Raw genomic sequence first — 18191 nt, forward strand, 5'->3', positions numbered from 1 at the left:
TTAAAAAGCTGTTGGAGCAGAGCTTGTTCACCCTGCCCGGTTTATGTTCTCTGCAGATGAACGAGATGTGGTGTGGCTTTGCCCTTTGTGTCAGCGACCTTGCTGTCGAAGGAAGCGCTCAGAGGAAACAGCGCCCCCAAGTGGAAACAAAAGCAAAGTGGCGTTTGGTGCAAACTGTGTCGGTGTTTGGAGCACACAGACTCGTATGTGGGACAGAGCTACGCAATACGTTGCAAATTTGTTATCGATATAATTTTATATCATTAATTTTTTTAATTATCGCAGGACTCACCGATATTGCATGTTACGTTTTTCTAATATCCTGCAAATATCGTCTACAAGAATAAAAACTGCGTTATACAGTTGGGAATATTTCAAATTTGGGCGTAGAGATGAAATTCTAAGCGTATTATGACTTTAACTAAAAATACAAAACCTTTTATGTCGTCATGTTTGCTTAAATTTGAAACGAAAAATGTTTACCTCCACAAAATTTTGTCATAGCCTTCAAGTTTAATGTACATAAAGTACATAATTTATCATAAGTGAAGAACATCGATAAACATCAAGCTGTTTTCTTAACTTTAGGAGACAAAGAGACCACATTTCTTATGTGAAGGGGAAAGTCCTGATAAGCTTAATAAGAAAGAACATTTCATCAAAAATAAAAACAACAAATTTAATAAAAACAGAAGATGTTCATTTTAAAATTAACACGGGGTGGTTTAGGTACAAACTGAGTTTGTGTTTATTTGGGCTGAAAACTAAAAATTGTTGAAAGTTTTAGAAAATATTTTCTGCCATTTGTAATTTATTCCCAAGAAAAAAAAGGGAGAAAAAAAAAAAACCTCTTGAAAACCAGAAATTGGATTTGGTCTGAAAAAATCTGAGATTTTATTTTGAGTCATGTTGACCTACCCCATATAAACCCTTTATTTGATTTTTATTTAACCCCTCAAAGAGTGCACCAACATTTGTAGGTGGATGCAGGGCGAGATCTCAGTTTGATTTAATTAAATAAATTAAAAAAATAAAATGTCAAATTAAATAATGTCAGATTGACCCACTAATCACTGATCAGGGCAAAATCAAAGGAAATTAGTCCAATTCTAATAATTTACTGATTGAAGCATCTCTAATTGGCAGTTTGAAATGCTATGAAATTTGTATTAATTTTAGGATCTACACACAGAAAGCACACTGGCACACTGTAGGGTTTTAGAAATAACTGGCTGCAATTCATCCACACATACATCTAAAACACCTTCTACTTTCTGAGCTTCATTACCCATGAAACACGCCGAGGGGCAAAACGTTTGAATCGTTGTGTCAGATTCTGATTTTTATTATTGCTTTTATTGCTATTTTTGCAGTCATATTGTCAAGCAGAGAAATCATGAATAAAAATCATCTAAATGTCCCTTAAAGTGATGGTAACACCTCTACATCCCAGTGTGTGAGTGAGTGAGTGAGTGAGTGAGTGAGTGAGTGAGTGAGTGAGTGAGTGAGTGAGTGAGTGAGTGAGTGAGTGAGTGAGTGAGTGAGTCAGAGCTCATTCACTAAGTGGTGTATGTTTAATGGATGAATGAGTGACCTGTGACCTCTCTCTCTCTCCCTGCTCCATGGCCTCTGCTGTGCCGCCCGGCTGATACGTTTAAATGGATCACATCAGGCAACACCTTCCACCAGTCTCACCACACAGACCCACACATTCAACTTTCTCAGACATTTAAAATCCCTACAGGAATGTCCACTGTTCAGTTTTTCCATGTGAAATATAAAGGCAGGCAGACAAGCAGATGAGTGCTGGAAAAACTGCTTAGTATGAGGTATGAAATTAAATAACTTGACAAAGCATCTTAAAGGATTTTGTGTTCTGTTGTCAAAAGTCAAACAGAAACTTGTTAGTTGAATTAGTTGATCGCCTGATGCAACCAGAAATTGAACAGAACTGATGCTAAATGCATCTGCAACTATAAAGAAACATGTTTTTAAATACTTGTTCAACTGAATTCAATGTACATATAATTATGTTATATTTTTTATAATAATAATAATAATAATGCCTTCATTAACTAATGCTTGAGTATTTTTCTTGGTGTTTGCATCGAGTTTGAGATTTTAGTATCCGAGCAGCTCTTTGATTACTGCCCCTCAAGACTCAAATTATGAAGACTCGGCTACTTTCTATGCAAGTATTATTTTATGATTTCACATCCCAACCCTGCAAACCTATAAAAACCTAAAAAAAAAATCTGAAAACAATTTTTGTATTTCCCACTTCTAGTAGAATCAAAATATTGCATATTTATGGTGAGTGATAGAATCAGTCATTAAAAAAAAAAAAATTACTGATTTTATTTAGCAAACAAGGTGACGACTAAAATATACTTTATTTTCAGTCGAAATTAAGTCTAAAAGATGGGACATGTCTGCCCCCTAATGGACGGACTGGGGAATTGCACTCTTGAGAGTGAACCTGCACACAACGCACTTCTCACTCGATACGAGTCCTCAGTAATGGACTACAGGGCAGCTGGGGGATGTGAACAGCAGCACTTTGGGGAGTGTGTGTGTGTATGAGGTGGGTGTTGGGGGTTAGATCAGGATAAACACAAGATGTTTTCCACTTACTTTGTTTGCAAGCATGGATGAAGGGCAGGCAGAGACCAGGGGGAGGCTGGGTGAGGAGCACAACAATAAGGACCCTGTGCTCCAGAGCTGCGAAAACAACCCTGCAGCCGCAAAAGGGGCAGGCCGGAGGTCACCACCTTGCATTATGTCAGCGCAGTGAATGCCATCATTTATCTAGGAGAACTGCTGATTTACTATCGCAGATAAGACCCAAGGACGGGGTTTAGCACATAAATATGCTTTGATCTAATACTGGCACAGCACCTTGTTCTACACTTCGCTTTGTCTGGGGCTGGATGAAAGTTTTAAATTTTATCGCTAATGTTTGGCCATGATGAAATATAGCGGTTCTACATTTTTTGTGCTGTAAACAAACATCTTCCCCTGTAGAGAGAGAGAGAGAGAATTGCCGTGCCGAACAAGATGACCGATAATATTAAATATTTGAAACTGAACAGCTTCTTTCACTTCCTCCGCTGCCATTGCTAAAACAGACAGACTACAGTTCTAAAACAGAAGAATCGACGTCGTTGTTCACAACTTGCCGTTCTGTTCATCGATTGGCTGAAATTCTACCGGAGAAATCATACTTCAATGGGAGAAAGTCCAGACTGAGCAGTGTGGAGAGATTAGAATCGAGTGGAATTGCGTACTAATAACATATTAAATAGGTCTGTGTATGCGAGGCACCGCGCGACACCCCATTGTTTTCTTAGGGACATCAGTGCAAAGGATGGATGGAGCACACTGGAGTTTGTAAGGAGACAAAAAGTCAAAGAGCTGAATGGGTATAGATAGTTTTGAGAGGCTCTGTAGTTTTATCTGAAACACATCTAAAGATAAGGCACGCGTAAATGTAGAAACCAGTGGATTTGACATGAATAAATGAGGACGCCAGGCTGTTCAGAGGAGTCATTGGATGTTTACAATGGCAGCCACAGCTTTGATGGAAAGAAGCTGATGCCGAGTACACACACTTGATGAATTACCGAGCTGAAGAGACACTGAGACAAACAAAAAATTGTGGTTAGACTGCAAACACGGGCACCGACTGCCACCGACTCGTGCGAGTGTGTATTGATTCTGCTTTGCTGTCCCAGATATGCGTACATCATATCATCTATAATTACTGGTGAGCCAAAAGGGAAAAAATGTTTGACTGTGCTGCTCTGCAGAACCGCCGAACCACATCGCTGACATGAGAGGCATCTTGATTCCTCATCATCAGACGTTTTCTGCAGATTATTTTCCACTTGAGCTTATTACTGTTATTGTATCTTATAAAACATGGTGAATACATTTAAATCAGCAGCAGCAACGACAGCTGAAGTTCAAACAGCCGAGTGAAGATCCAGATTATTTTCGATCCTTTATTTGTAACCGCAAGCCTTCTGTCGCAAGTTGGAAGGGGAGTGAACCTTTTCACTTTTTCACGATGCAGCTGCTCGGGCCACATCGAAGCTGCCCTGAGGTCGATGAGACCAAATGCAAGCGATCAGGAAGATTGGTGAGCTCTATAAACAATAAATAGCAGCATTTTTATCACTTTGACAGCCCCAAAAACCTCAGGAAGGCATCATTCCGAGTGGCCACAGTGTGGTGCAACAAGTATAGAAAAAAATATACAAAATATTTCAGAAAATAAAGAAATTATCACAGTGAGAAATAAATCTCATTACTAATCTGCTTAGTTTATAGAAAATCTTTTCACAGCTCAATGAAACTATCATTATCCTGAAAAGTGATCCATTTCAAAACAATTATCTAGTGTACTAAAGCAAATAAACACTGAAAATCAATGTTTTTATTTTATTATTTGCTTTACAACAATATACTACAGAGTTGTGTAGACAGATTTGTTTTTATCCTTCAATAGAGTCGTGAGCTTTTCAATATAATCATGGTTCAAATAAATTGTTTAGGATAACCAGTCCACATATACAGCCGGAGCTGCAATGGTAGGCTTTAAATTAAATCATATCCATGTGTTAGAATGGCCTAGTTAAAGTCCAGACCTCAGTCTAAATGAGAAACTGTGGCAAGACTTGAAAATGTACGTTCACAAATGTTAGCCATCCAATCTGACTAAAATGAAGCAAACAAAAAAGAGCAAATAATGATCTAATCTCCAGACTTACACAATTTAAGTTAGCACCATATTATTTCACGCTTTTTGAATTCAATCAATTTAAAAAGAACAAGGAACTGGATTGTTTGGATTCATTTCCAGACTCATCTGTGGAAAGAAAAGACGAGAAAAGTCTGAGGAACCTAATAACTATGAAATTAGATACACTACAGATTTCTATGTCGAATGTAAAAGCTACTAAACCATATATGATGTCTGTGAACACATTTGCTAAAATTAACAGGATAAAAGCATGCGACTGTAGCCATTTTCCCAGATTGCAAACACATGAAGGAAATGCAATACCAGGTTCATCAAACAAACAGTATGGACGGTAGAAAAGAGTAAAACAACTCAAATCTGTCAAGCTGAACTCCAACATAAAAGTACGTCCCTTTCTGACGGCATCGTCCTTCATATTCGAGTCCGTGAACATCCAGGGTCACTTGAACATCGTCAGAAAAACCAGGCTGTCAAATCTCGACAATCCTCAAGCTTTCAATGTTTACAGAAGCAAAAATTAAGAAAATAACAATTACTGTTGAATGGTTGCAAAAATTATGATTCTCAGTTGTTATAAGTATATTAAATATTGTTTTAAACATAGAGGTTGTCAGATTATTTCAAATAGTTGATTTTTTTATTTAATATGGAAATCTACCTGCAAATGTATCCTTTTGTCTGTAAATTATCAAAAAAAATAAATAAATTATGTCAAGGAATTCTGTCCTCAGGTTTAGCCAGAAGGTGGCAGTAGACAGCAGCTGTATGGCTTTCCATCCTGTGATGAGCTCCTGTCTTTACAGACTTACATGCCCCAGTAATGACTCTCCATGACAACCCACTGGCCTGCCCCCACAGGACTGGACTGCATGTCATGAGCGTAACGCGCGAGGGGCAAATCCGTACTTCCTGTAAATCCTATCTGGACCACACACCGAGAGGACTTGAGGGTCTCTTCTCAGTCGCCCTAGCTCAAAATCGTCATTGGGTCCGATCGACACGCTTCGAGTCTGAGTGAAAAGCAGCATGACAAATCCTGAACCAGCTCGAATCGGCTCAACAATTCGTCCCTAAAAGCACGTGAGCGAATGAGATTGATTTTGTATAACCACAGATTATCAGTGCTGCCTACTTCTGTATTCAATTAGTCGGTGAGGGAGTAATAACAAGCATTGTGGCCATCAGGGGAAAAAAATCCTTCCCACTCAGACACGCAGGAAACGACTAATATCTCCACACAATTCAGTCTGTAACAATGAATCATCTGAGAGTAGCAGACTATCTCTCTCTCTGACAGGATGAGAGTGGGCTCATTCATTTCTGCTGGATTTGTATTTGACATGTCTGTGAAAGCAAAGACTTTAGGAGAACTTACCAAAAATTGGTTTATTTCTTTGTACTTTCTTTTTTTTTTTTTTTTTACCGAGAAACAAGAACACAAAAATCATCCACCATTTTTCCAAACAACTTTTCGCCATCAGGCTCACCTCGCCCACAAATATGTTAGGTTTCCAGATTGTGCTGATTCCAAAAGTGGCCGAAAATTGATCATGCAGCTCTAAGACATGCGTCCTCTGCCAAGTTTCTAGATAATTAATTATCCGTGCACAACTGGATTTATGGTGTCTGATTAATTCTGCTCCTCTGGCAGTGTAAAGCACAGTTCAGCAGCCTGACGTAAAGTGAATTTCACCCTGTGCTGCCTACATGACAGAAAGTGGGTGTGGAGGGCTTTGTTGTGGCTAAGACAATTATGAAAGCACGATGATCTTTGTCCCCTTCGGTGAGTGGATGCCTGTCCTTCAGGTCTGTCTGGTAGTGACAGGAGGCTTTGACTCATAAGTTATTCTAGTTACAGTGTAAAAATATTCATCCCTCTTTAACTTTTACAAATTACCAAAAACAGTTAATCGACTTGCGATTAATTGTCGTTTAACTGTTTATTAGATTAAAATTAGTCCCATTCGCTTGATAACGTCCGCTAAGACCCTCTTTCAGTGTTGCAGTGTGGCCGCCATCCAGCAGATGGCGCCACGGGACATCTTTAAGAGGAGCCGGTCACAATTAAAGATGGCGGAGCTATCCCAGAAACGTGTTTTGAAATATAAGCGCTTGACACACACCACAAGTTATCACCTTAAATAGCAGAGCTTCATGACGGAGCAGCGTCAACTTCTCAACCAAAAATTACTGATTTGCTATGAAGGCGAGGAATGTGATGAAGACAGAAAAACAGAGAAATTTGATATAAAAAGACATAATGCCAATAAGTAATGATTGATTTTGACACCTTTCTATGTTTAATAATGTGAGAAGGGTTTATTTGTTCAGTCAGTATTTAACGGAGATAATGTTACATTTAAATTTAGGCCAAATTTAGATCATTGTGTTATGGGAAAAGACAGTCAGCCCAATTGATAGAAGAAAAAAAAAATCAGTTTATAAGATAGTTATCAATTAATTGTTTGTCAATCTGTAAGATCAATCAAACTGAGATTATCTCATTCACCCATCCATCACATATTTCCATCACCCTCCTCACATTTATCCAGGGCTGTGTTTGTCTATCACTTAAAATATTAAGGTTTGGGTTTCTCATATGACAAAATGTGAAAAGGTTGAAGAGATGTTATTACTTCTGCAAGACGACGTGATTTCCTCTGATTCCATCTCTGTACTTTCTCCATCCACCCTCTCTATCCTCGCATCTACTGATGCGCACTTGCCTATCAGGATTAAAGCTCAGACCTAATTAATTCTCCCTACCACTTTCCCCTGTCAATATTTCTTCTTTCTTTTCCCCATTTCTCTCTCATCCTGCTTCTAAGAATGCTTAGCTCAAAGCATTCGTCCTGTACTACTCCCAGTATTGATGGGAGAAGCACTACTGGCTTGCGGCACACAAATCTGCTCACCAAAGGTCAAACCACTGAGGTCTTTTTCAACTGGCATCCAGAACACAAGACACATAAGCAAGAGACCCTACATGGACACGGCAATTTCATTAAACACCAAAATTCAAAGACTTGGCTTAGTAACCAATCAGCATTAGCTGATGCCACATCAGTGTACAATGCTAAATAATTTCCTTTTAACAACTGAAGAGGATCATTTCTTTCACCTCAACTGAATCTTAAATGACTTCAATGATTTTGAAAGTTCAGACCATTAGTTTGCATAAACAATCAAATACGTTTTTAACAACCCGACCAACAATAATGCCAATACTTTATACAGCCTACACCCTATAACATTTAACAAGGTTGGAGGAATTTCATACCATTCCTCTTTGCACAATTTCACTAGGTTGAGTCCTAGGTCCTCTCTTTTATTCAGCTCAGCACATCATTTTTCTGTAGGATTTGGTTCTGGAGATCATGGTTGGTACAAAACAAGGTTGGTTTGTATCTGGTGAAGAATCTCTTTGCTAAGTTGGCCCTATGTTTGGATCACTGTTTTAGGAAAAGACCCAATGGCAACACATTTTCCGTTTTCAGACAGAACACCAGATTTTTCATTAAATATTCCTGATAATTCAGTAATCTCAGGGAAGCCATAATAACGTTCAATGACCTTTGGAAAAGAAACAGGCCCACAGCATCACAGATCCACTACCATACTTAATAGTGGGCATGTTGTGCTTTTATACATATTCATCAATTGCTCTACATATGAATAGAGGTGCACCAATTGCAATTTGCTGGCCAGTTGTGATAGTTGGACAGAAAGGGCCTTTTCCAGGTTGCTATTGAGAATGTATGACCTCAATATTTCACATTTTGAAAAATGTAGTCTTTATATGACATCATATCAGATCATCATATTAACCCTAGAAAGCCAGATTACTAACTAAAAGTTCATAAACACCATGGTCAACTTGAACAAACATTGAAGCATTAAGAAAAACTAAACTTTAATCTAAAAAACAAAGCAGCTAATATTATTATTGTAATGCTATTTGCACATCTTTCACAGAGGAAACAATTAGTGGGTGGGAGCTGAGCATGGGAACGCTGGTCAGACAGGGCTGTGGATGTAGAAACGTGGAATTACATCCAAACTGTGCTGCTGATGAAAGACTGATACGAAGCACAAGAACTGACCAAATGAAATGACTAAATTGTTGGTTGTTTGAAAAATCTTCTACACAACTGAACTTAGCATGTTCTGTCTGCCTAAACTTTCATTTTCAGCTTGTCACAGATAATATTTTGGTTTGTTTTCAATACATGAAGTCTTTGTCACAGATACTGGTTTCAGCCTCCGCATGATTCCAGCTGCCCGCTCTCCTCCACATTCAATAGCTACGGAAAAAAAAAAAAAAAGTCTGTGCACAAACAATCTGCGAGGTTCACAAAGCGCTGTGTGGGAACATACGTCCTTTTGGGTTCAGCTCATTTCATGCAGTATGGCACACAGAGCTAGGAAAGGATCTGCAAGCTGACAGATATATATCCTGACAAGAATATTAGCATTTAGACACACCACTGCTGTCAGGAAACGTTATGAGTAACAAATACCAACATACTGAGGTAGCTTTATTTGTTCTGCTCCTAAAACAACAGCTGGAGAGAGGAACCGACTCACCCCAGAGGACAAACCAAAAAGATCAAGAGGAAGTAAAAGTCCACAGCTCCATAGAGTTTGACTTGTTGCCAATGCATCAATGCCAGCTCTAATTAGCCTTTCTTGCAGACTTTGGCTTCATTTGCAGTGGCTGCAATCGTTGTGGAAAAGGACACAATCTGGAATTTTTCCAGCCGCTTTATTATTGGAGTCATCATGGTGACAAGCTCAATAATGGGGTGCAATCATCTGTCATTTGTGGTAAGAAATCCAATCCAATAAAAGGTGCACTTAAAATGAAAGGCAACTTATGTCACAAAATTTGCCACGTAAAGTGGAAATAAATATTACATCAGCTTGTTTAGACCAAAAAAAAAAAGACATTAATGTTGCTAAATACAAATCATCTGCAATTTCAAGGGTCAAAATGTCATGTAAAATTGACGTTTTTAGTTGTACATGCTGCTATAATGTTTTTCCCTAATCAAAAGCATACCTGGAGTGTTGCTTTGATTCTTTCAATCATGTTTGACAAATCCTTTAGTCGCCCGCGGCAACCTTTCAAAACGCCTGGATGGGCCAAGCCCCGTCTTCGAGGACAAAAGCTCCTCCTTGGAGTTGCCGTTTCTAAGCTTCCAAGCTTTCGCACCGACTCCCCCACTCAGCTCCTTCAGACTAGCCAGCATCAATTAGCAAACACCCGGTGAAACTGTACATCTGCTGAGCTCACTATACAAGCTGCTTCCCAGTGCAACGCTGGTAAAAACATCGTTAAATGGTTAATTGAGGAGCAATGTTGTGATGACTTCTTGAAGGTAGAGTGTCAGAAAGAGCAGGAGTTGGTTGGCTGAAATTGAAACATCAAGATTTTAAATGTTCAATTTGCTTCGCCCATGTTCTTTGTTGGGTTGTCCAATGTGCAGGCCGTGGCCACCACAAAAGTTTAAGCAGCAGCCATTCAGGATTCGTTCTGTAGCCCTAGTGGAACCATTGCAGCCTGAGTTTCTGGACTTGCTCTTTGAGAATTAGTGCCTACTTGCCTTGTTCTCAGATTGAGCAGTTTGTAATTCGGTGATGGAGAAAGACTCAAAGAATATGAAGGAGACTCAAGCTTGTTCAAGTGTTGCTTTAAAATGATCACCGGGTAGCGCATATAAAAAGTGTAAGAGAGGCGTATCTTTGTCCTTGGAGAGACATTTCTTCCAAATGCAGCATTGAGGGATTCCAACCCTCAAGCCAATTCAGCAGTGGAAGTTTCTACTTCTTCTGTTGAAAGTGACTTGGAATGTTTGAGTCCACACATTTGTTGAATTTGAAAGCCATCCAGATTACCAGTGGCCTTTGAACCTTCAGTTCTGAACACGTTATCCTTTGCAAATAAAAAAAAAGTACTTGTCTTGATCTCCGACTTGTATTTTTCCTTCCAAATTCTGTGATTTTTTTTTCTCTTCTTGAGCAGAGAAAAGATGCACCCTTGATTACCGAGGCATGCTTTATAGTGGCAGAACGTTCAGTTATTAAATAAAGTTTTTTTTGTCATATCTTGTGATTTTTTTTTTCTCTACTTGAGCAGAGAAAAGACGCACCCTTGATTACCGAGGCATGCTTTTTAGTGGCAGAACGTTCAGTTATTAAATAAAGTTTTTTTTATAATATCTTGTGATTTCTTTTTTGTGCTCCAAAGTAAAACAGCTGACAAAACATCCTCCTGATTTCAAATCTTTTGCCACGGGGGTTGTAAAAGTGTGAGGGTTCGTGATCCAGAGAGCTTTCGCGCTGATACAACACATCTTTTGTCAAAATGCTTCCATTAGCCTCTTAAATATTTCAACTTGGATCCAGTAAACTTCTGATAGCGGCACATACGTGGACAAAAATGTCTCCAAGAACATCCAGTTCTGCAAGGCCCGGCCAAAGAGGCACAATGGAGAAAACAATAACGGATTGAACTGAGTCACAGAAAGCTTTAATACCACTGCTTGCCAACAGAAGCTAACATTTGGAAAGTCCAGAGGCAAAGCATTCCCTTCAAGGACAAAAACCCAAATTAAAATCTTGCAAGTAGAGAAAATTTGAGGCACTTCAAGGAAATGTAAAAACTAGAAAAAGTAGCTAGGAGTTTAAACTACAGATGAAGCTGCTATGCCTTTCCTTAACTTACCCATTTGTTCTTTGGAAAATAAACTTTCAGACTGACCAATATGAACCTCTAAGCAGTCACCACTATACTCTAGCTATGACGGTAGAAATGATAGGCATCTCTTGAAGATGAAAAAGTAGTTCAAATTTACCTTGATGTGCAATGCATGTTATGCATTAAGACGCTAAGTGGAAAAAAATCTCAGCGCTACCGCAGAAGGCAACATCTAATTTTCCCTAAACGACTGGGATACAGCCAATCAGCGACTAGTAAAATGAATGGTGCTCCCGGGTTGCATCCTATGGAAACATTAACCAATTGTGTGTCAAGTAGTATTGTGCCTAGATATTTCAGTTTATAAAATTATCTTTCAAATATTTTAGAGTATGTGAATAGGCAGCCTTCTGTGAATTATATGGAACCAAAAAAATAACAAATCAAATTCTGAAACCTGAATAGATGGAGGTTTTACTGTATTTCTGCCTCTGAACAGGTGAGTTCAAACAGAACAAGCCTTGTCTTTTTTTTTTTTAATGGGAAAACTTCAAAGCCGAGTAGATAAAAGTAGCACAATTGAAACAGTAATATGGCTGTGTACATAATGCTCTACAGCTCTAGGTTTTGATAGCGGTGAGAATGTGAGCACAAGATTACGTAATGGTTTCTGAGCCAGTCCCATGGAGCTATTGATCAGGTTCATAAAAGAGGTGAACAAAGCTCAACAACGGCAAAAGTCGGCTCTCAAAGACGGAGGAACGGAGTTAAGAGTACATCCAGGTCAGCTGATGTCGGACAATCATGAGAGCCTCTTCAAAGCTTCCTTTGATTTCTGCAACTTTCAGTTCTTGCACAAAGAAGTGAAGTCAAACCTCAAAACTAAAACTTTGTTACGAGACACTCTAGCATATCCATACGACCCCTGCGTCAGTGAAGAGCAGGGGCCGGGATGAATATGTGTGTCCATGTGCACTTTAGGTGTGGTAGAGTTCAGGGAATTGTGGTCAGGTGGATGCATACTTTCAAGAGAATAAGATTTTAAATTAATATGCATGCAAGAATCTTTAAGAGAATGCATGTCAAGGCGGTTTTATTGTACAAAAACACACACAACTTCAGTCGTATGCAACTCCAAACCTAAAGTTTATGAAACGAAAACCTATTTTTATTCATACCCACCATTACACTTTATTGTTTCTGGTTAGCTAGCCCTCATTACTGACACACAAACTCTTGCATTAGTGCATTTTCACAAGCTAATCAACAACTGGTTAACTGCAATAACCAAACAAGATGAATAATTTACTTTGGACATTTTTTAATGAATGCATCTCTTTAAGTTTATTTGTTGTTTTTTTTCTTATTAAGTGATAATTGTGTGCAAAAAAGCCTCAGGCTGGTGTCTAGAGCAGTACAGGTTGTGTGTGCTGGAGTCGTCGTCAACAATTTCAAAACAATAATGAGGGGGCAGAAAAAAAAAAGGTTGCTTTACTGTCAAATGAGACCGATTAGAAATGTATTTTTCTTCTGCAGAGCACTCAAAGACAAAGCAGACATCACCGTGAAGCTGCTAACGTCTGCTCTGTGAAGTTCGGCTCATTGTGTGTCTGTCATATTTTCCTCTAAAAAAAGAAAAAAAAAGTGTTTATGAAAATGTTTAGACGCATGTTTGACCGATTTAAAACCAAGTCGGTGTACGCTGATGTGCAGGTTACCCAACAACTTCACTTCATCCTATTCCAGTCACACTTAAATGTGATGATTTCCAACTAAATCAAATTTAAAAATCAGACAATAGTCACAAAGATGATAATATTTGCCTGCATGATTACATGGTAACTAAAATATTTAGAAACATATTTATTTTTTCCTTTGGTTTGCACTTGTGACTGAACCGAGGTTAAGTTTCTGTTTATTTTCTGTTGACTTTGATCATATTTGATATTTCATTTATTTTTGGCTTCTTCTATAGCACTTCAGTTGCCCAACATTAATAAGCCACATGCCAATTACGGGATTTTACCACCACCATCACGATACTAGATAATTTACTATTCACACTTTGACGTGCAGAATCTACATTTTATGCTGTTGTATGCAAGAAGCAATATTGTAAAAAATAAAACAAATACATACAATTAAGTAGAATTGCTGTTTTGGAGGCAAAGTTAGCCCCCCGAAAACGTTTTACAGAGTAAATAGAAATAAAATGGGTCATTCATTGTAACCCTAATTGGTTTATAACAACCTAAAGGTCACTTGGGTCAGACAAGAGACCTTTAGGTTCTGCTGACTCAGAACTACAACCTGTGCAGCTTAACCCAACTCAAACATTTAAATCCGGTTCAAGGGCTGGATTATTATTATTCCTGTTATTTATGTTGAATTTCTAACGTCTCCTGCGCGCAGTGGCGGAGCTAGACTTTTAAAGTTGGGGGGGGCCAAGGAGGAGCCAGGACTACCTCTGGGGGGGCAAAATTTTAAATGTGTGTGTGCAAATATATATAATTTTTAAAAATAACCAAACTGAATATTTGGTTAGTTTTTAAGCCCCTCTGTCATTTGACATGTTATAATTAACACCTTTGACTGCCGCACATGGAGACATGATAGACTTTACGCAGAGTTCATCGCAGAGGAAACTAAAATCAATCAAATAAAAGATCCTTTCTGAATATCATCTCATGGACACTGAACTAAATGCGTCTTTCTGACCGGGAGCTGACAGCGTGTTGAAGAGTTATGGACACCTTGGTTAGGAAGCTCTGTTTGGACAGGTAATTTGACAGGTAACAATATTTCGGGTCGGACCAGAATTATTTGCCTGATGGTGGTTCGGGCTTCTAATGAGTTTACATTTAATGAGTTTGGAGCACACAGAGAAAACCTAAAGAGAATGTGATCTACTTATTGTAGTTTATGTAGAGGAATAACAGCTGACTGTTGAGAGAGGAAAGAAATTAAAGTGCAGATCCGTTAGGCAGAAACAAGCGCAGAGCGCTGGGCAATAAATGCTCCACGGTTACGCTCCAATTAATCACACATGAGATGACAAACGCCAAATATACAATATATAGTTACACTGCTTACGTTAATGGTGTTTTAAAAACAAAACCAGTAAAAACTTAACCTAGTTAATATGTCAGATTCCCTCCTCAGCCTCGTCTTGATGAGAACAGAGAGCAGTTCGCTGGTTTCTGTCCAGAATGTGATCAGCTGACCACTTGGTGCGCAGACAGTTTCAACTTTACGCACAGAGAACATCGTGGAGCTCATTATTAATCAGACTAAGAACAATATCAGTCAGAGAATCACCTCTGATCTGGTCGCTTTAACGGACCAGAGACTTTGGAGCGTCCAGCAGCTGATCCGCTTCTGCTGGTTTTTCTCCCGCTGAGGGATCAGGAAACGATCAGAGTTCTGCCGTCTTCTAATCACGTCATTTCGTGAAATGTTGCCTCATTTCAAAAACGTTCTAGCAGAGAAATAATAAATGTTTCGTTTGATAACTACAAATTGGAAATAAAAATTTTTTTTCTTTGACGGACAACGAAAAAAACTGTAGCGCCACCTCTGATCCAAACTAGGAACATTGTCGGCCCCTCTTCGGTTTTTTCTCTTTTTTGCGGAGGATCAATAAATAACTTATTGGTGTTTTACAACCACCAGGTATGAAGTGCTTTAGCCTTTGAATTGCACCACAGCGCAGCAACTGAAACACCCAGGAGAAGAATATCAGCTTGTTGTTATGAGTATAAAGGAGGCTGGTATCGCGCCTGATAAAAATCTATTTATTTATGTCATCACATGGACTTATATAAAGTTTTATACATTTTCTTTTGATATATTTATTATTGTTTTTCTTCTTTAGATATTAGGTTGGCTTAGAATGATTCCAAATAATGTACAGGAATGACCTGGTGCTGTTACATGTCAATCATCTGGGGGGGCCACTAGGGGGGCCAATCAGATGACAGGGGGGGCACTGGCCCCCCCTCTGGCTCCGCCACTGCCTGCGCGTACTCCATGGTTTCAGTTCATTTCTGTTGGTAACGTCGCTATCTTGGCTGTTTGTTTAAACAAGTGAAAGGAAGAAGCCCGTGTCTCAGTGATTTTTGTTGTTGTTGTTTTTTTTTTTTTTTGAAGATAGAAAAGGGAACAATAAATAATGAGCCTAAACAGGCCCATAAAAATGACACCAAGAGCAAAAAACGTGACCGCCGTCGCACCTGGAAACAAAATTACATCGTGTGATTCGACTTCGTTTTACCTCTCTGGTGGTGTCTCCATATTTTTAACTGCTTCAACACACACGCACATGGAGGGGCTGCCCGCGTCTCAATGCCTCCGTGTGTGAGGAATTCCAGCAAATTCCTGCGGCCCCCTGGGGTGGTCGCTCCGGTGGTATCACCTAATTGATGCCTGCTTGCTTCTGCTGCCGGTGACGTCGCTCCAATAGCGTCGTGCCATGAAGAAAGCCCCCCTACTCATCTGCACTCCGATTCGCATGCACTTTACAGAGCCACTGCAGCGAAATCACGCTGAAATACTACTGCAATCAAGAGTCACAACCCGGGAAACAATGCTCCGCGCAGAAGAGTGAAGTTACATAACATCCCACCCCCTAAAAAATGATAATAAAAAATAATAACAGACGGTATATTGGGAAGGGGGTTGGGGGGGTAGAGGCGCTGCCTACGCTTTAGGACAGAAAAAGCGACACACACACACACACACACACACACACACACACACACACACACACAAAAACCCTCTAAGAAATTAAACCAAGATGCCAGTGGAGGTGGTGAAAACACTCTGTACAGAATCAGCTGGCAACTTCAGATACCCCACTGATGCCTGCTCGGATGGAAGAACACGCCTTGTACCATGTGTCTAATATGCAGCCGCAGCGTCACAGTCACACACACACACACACACACACACGAGAAAGAACAAACTAAAGTCCTGCAACGCAAACAAACGCGTCCCGTCCACTGGGCAGAACAATCCCCAACCACCGCCGCCTCCGCCCCGCTTACCTCCGATGGTGACCCGCTTTATCCTTCTTCCCCTTCGGCCGCCTCTTCCTAGCCTGAATGGCCATCACTGCTGGTTCAAGTTTAGCGACGTTGAAGAAGTCCCATGAAGACAGCGGAGACACACACAGAGAGAGAGACAGAGAGAACATCCTCATCACCATCATTAGGGCTTAAAGCTGGCTGCCACGGGTCCTGCAGCGTCGTTTGTGACCGACGCTTTCTTACGCCTTGTTTACGTCCACCAGCCTGAGAGTTAAACACAGACAGGAGCCGGTTAGCAGAACCGGGTTAAAGAGATACGCACCTTTCTTGGAGCTCATGTTTTTCTCCTCTTCCCCGGCAGCAGGAGCGGGTAGTACGGCGGCGCCAGCCGGGTCCTCTCCCTCTGTGCCCGCTTACACTAACCTCATCTGTGTTTGGATGACAAGCGCGCCCCCTGTCGATCGAAGCAGGAATCGATAGAGACGGTGGAGGATGTGATTCAGATTTTGAGATTAAATAGAGGGACGGTGCGTATTTAGGGTTTCCTCCAGAACAGTTGCTAACTGCTACGGCAGTTATCCAATGGGCCGCCATGTTTTTGAAACAAGAAATGTTTAAAGTTGACAGGAAATGTGAAAATACCACTAGGTAATTATGTGATATTGGAAGATATTACCAATACCTACAAACCAACTGTGACGTTATGGAGAAAGGCAAACATAAAAAAAAAAGAATAAACAAGCAATGTTTAGCCTGGTGGGGGCGCAAGTAAAGCCTGGTGGCCCGCCAGGCTTATAATACACTTTGGGAAACCCTGCATATTGCTAAACAAATATACAGTATTTGGAAATATACTAGATTGTAAGTTGTATTTGTATGACTTTGATGATATTTCATAAGGCATTTAGCAAGGTATCACCTAAAAGTTAACATCTAAACAACAACAAAACACAAGGAGGGAGGAAAAAAACCACAGCTGACACGTAACATTTCAGCATAAATGTTATTGCAGAACAGCAATAAAAGAAAGCATGACTAATGTCCAGAAAGCTTTTGCACATATTTAACGTGATAAAGGTACATATTAATTTAAATACAGTCATTCACATGGGCAAGCAAGTGGAGACAGTAGAAAGGAGCAGAAACTTGCAGAGGCTTCTACCCAAGAATTCAGGAGAGACATGGCAATACAAATGCAAAGTTATTAATAACAGCAGGCTATATTTATCATGACTGAAAGAAAATATGCTCTTCACAATCTGTTGTCCAGCAGTCTAAACGTGTAGCAGAGCAAAGAGTCAGACAAATCTGAATCTCACCAATAAAAACAGGATGGCTTAGTTAATGGCCTTAAAAGTAGACATGGCGTCTGCATCCTTTATTGAAACTGAGAGCTGGTTTTACAAGAAAAGAGCTGACAGCTCCACCTCCCATTCCACTCCTACACACTAACAACCATAACTACGTCCCGTAAAGCAACAAACGCTCATTTTTCTGAACATATCACACAGATATGTTTGTAGATATCTGTACAAACATATACAGATATCTGTATGGCTGTGTCTAAATATTAGACACAGCCAGGTGTACTGAGATGGAAGAGCATCTCAGTCATACTCGAGAAGTCTTGTTTGCTTTTAAACAATATTATACTGATATAAAAATGTTTTAATTTTAACAGCGAATGTCAAGAAATCTA

The 18191-nt window shown here is 39.7% G+C and overlaps 1 protein-coding gene across 4 annotated transcripts in view; it reads right to left on the bottom strand.

The window, feature by feature from the left end:
* srpk2 (SRSF protein kinase 2) overlaps positions 1–16964 on the bottom strand; it is a 71868-nt gene extending 54904 nt beyond the window's left edge. For 2 of the 4 annotated variants that reach the window (XM_081607847.1, XM_081607842.1), the window contains exons 1-2: positions 16815–16964; positions 16511–16577 (exon numbers count right to left, since the gene is read on the bottom strand). In XM_081607847.1, coding sequence (XP_081463973.1) covers positions 16511–16577; positions 16815–16830 — 83 coding nt within the window. In that variant the 5' untranslated portion in view covers positions 16831–16964. Of the gene's footprint in view, positions 1–15738; positions 16095–16510; positions 16581–16814 lie in introns of those variants that run through there. The other 2 variants (XM_081607841.1, XM_081607843.1) reach the window with 2 other exon arrangements.
* Positions 16965–18191: the final 1227 nt, after the last annotated feature.

The sequence above is a fragment of the Poecilia reticulata genome, chromosome 6 (genome assembly GCF_904066995.2).
Source record: "Poecilia reticulata chromosome 6, P_reticulata-male-v2, whole genome shotgun sequence".
Taxonomy (NCBI): domain Eukaryota; kingdom Metazoa; phylum Chordata; class Actinopteri; order Cyprinodontiformes; family Poeciliidae; genus Poecilia; species Poecilia reticulata.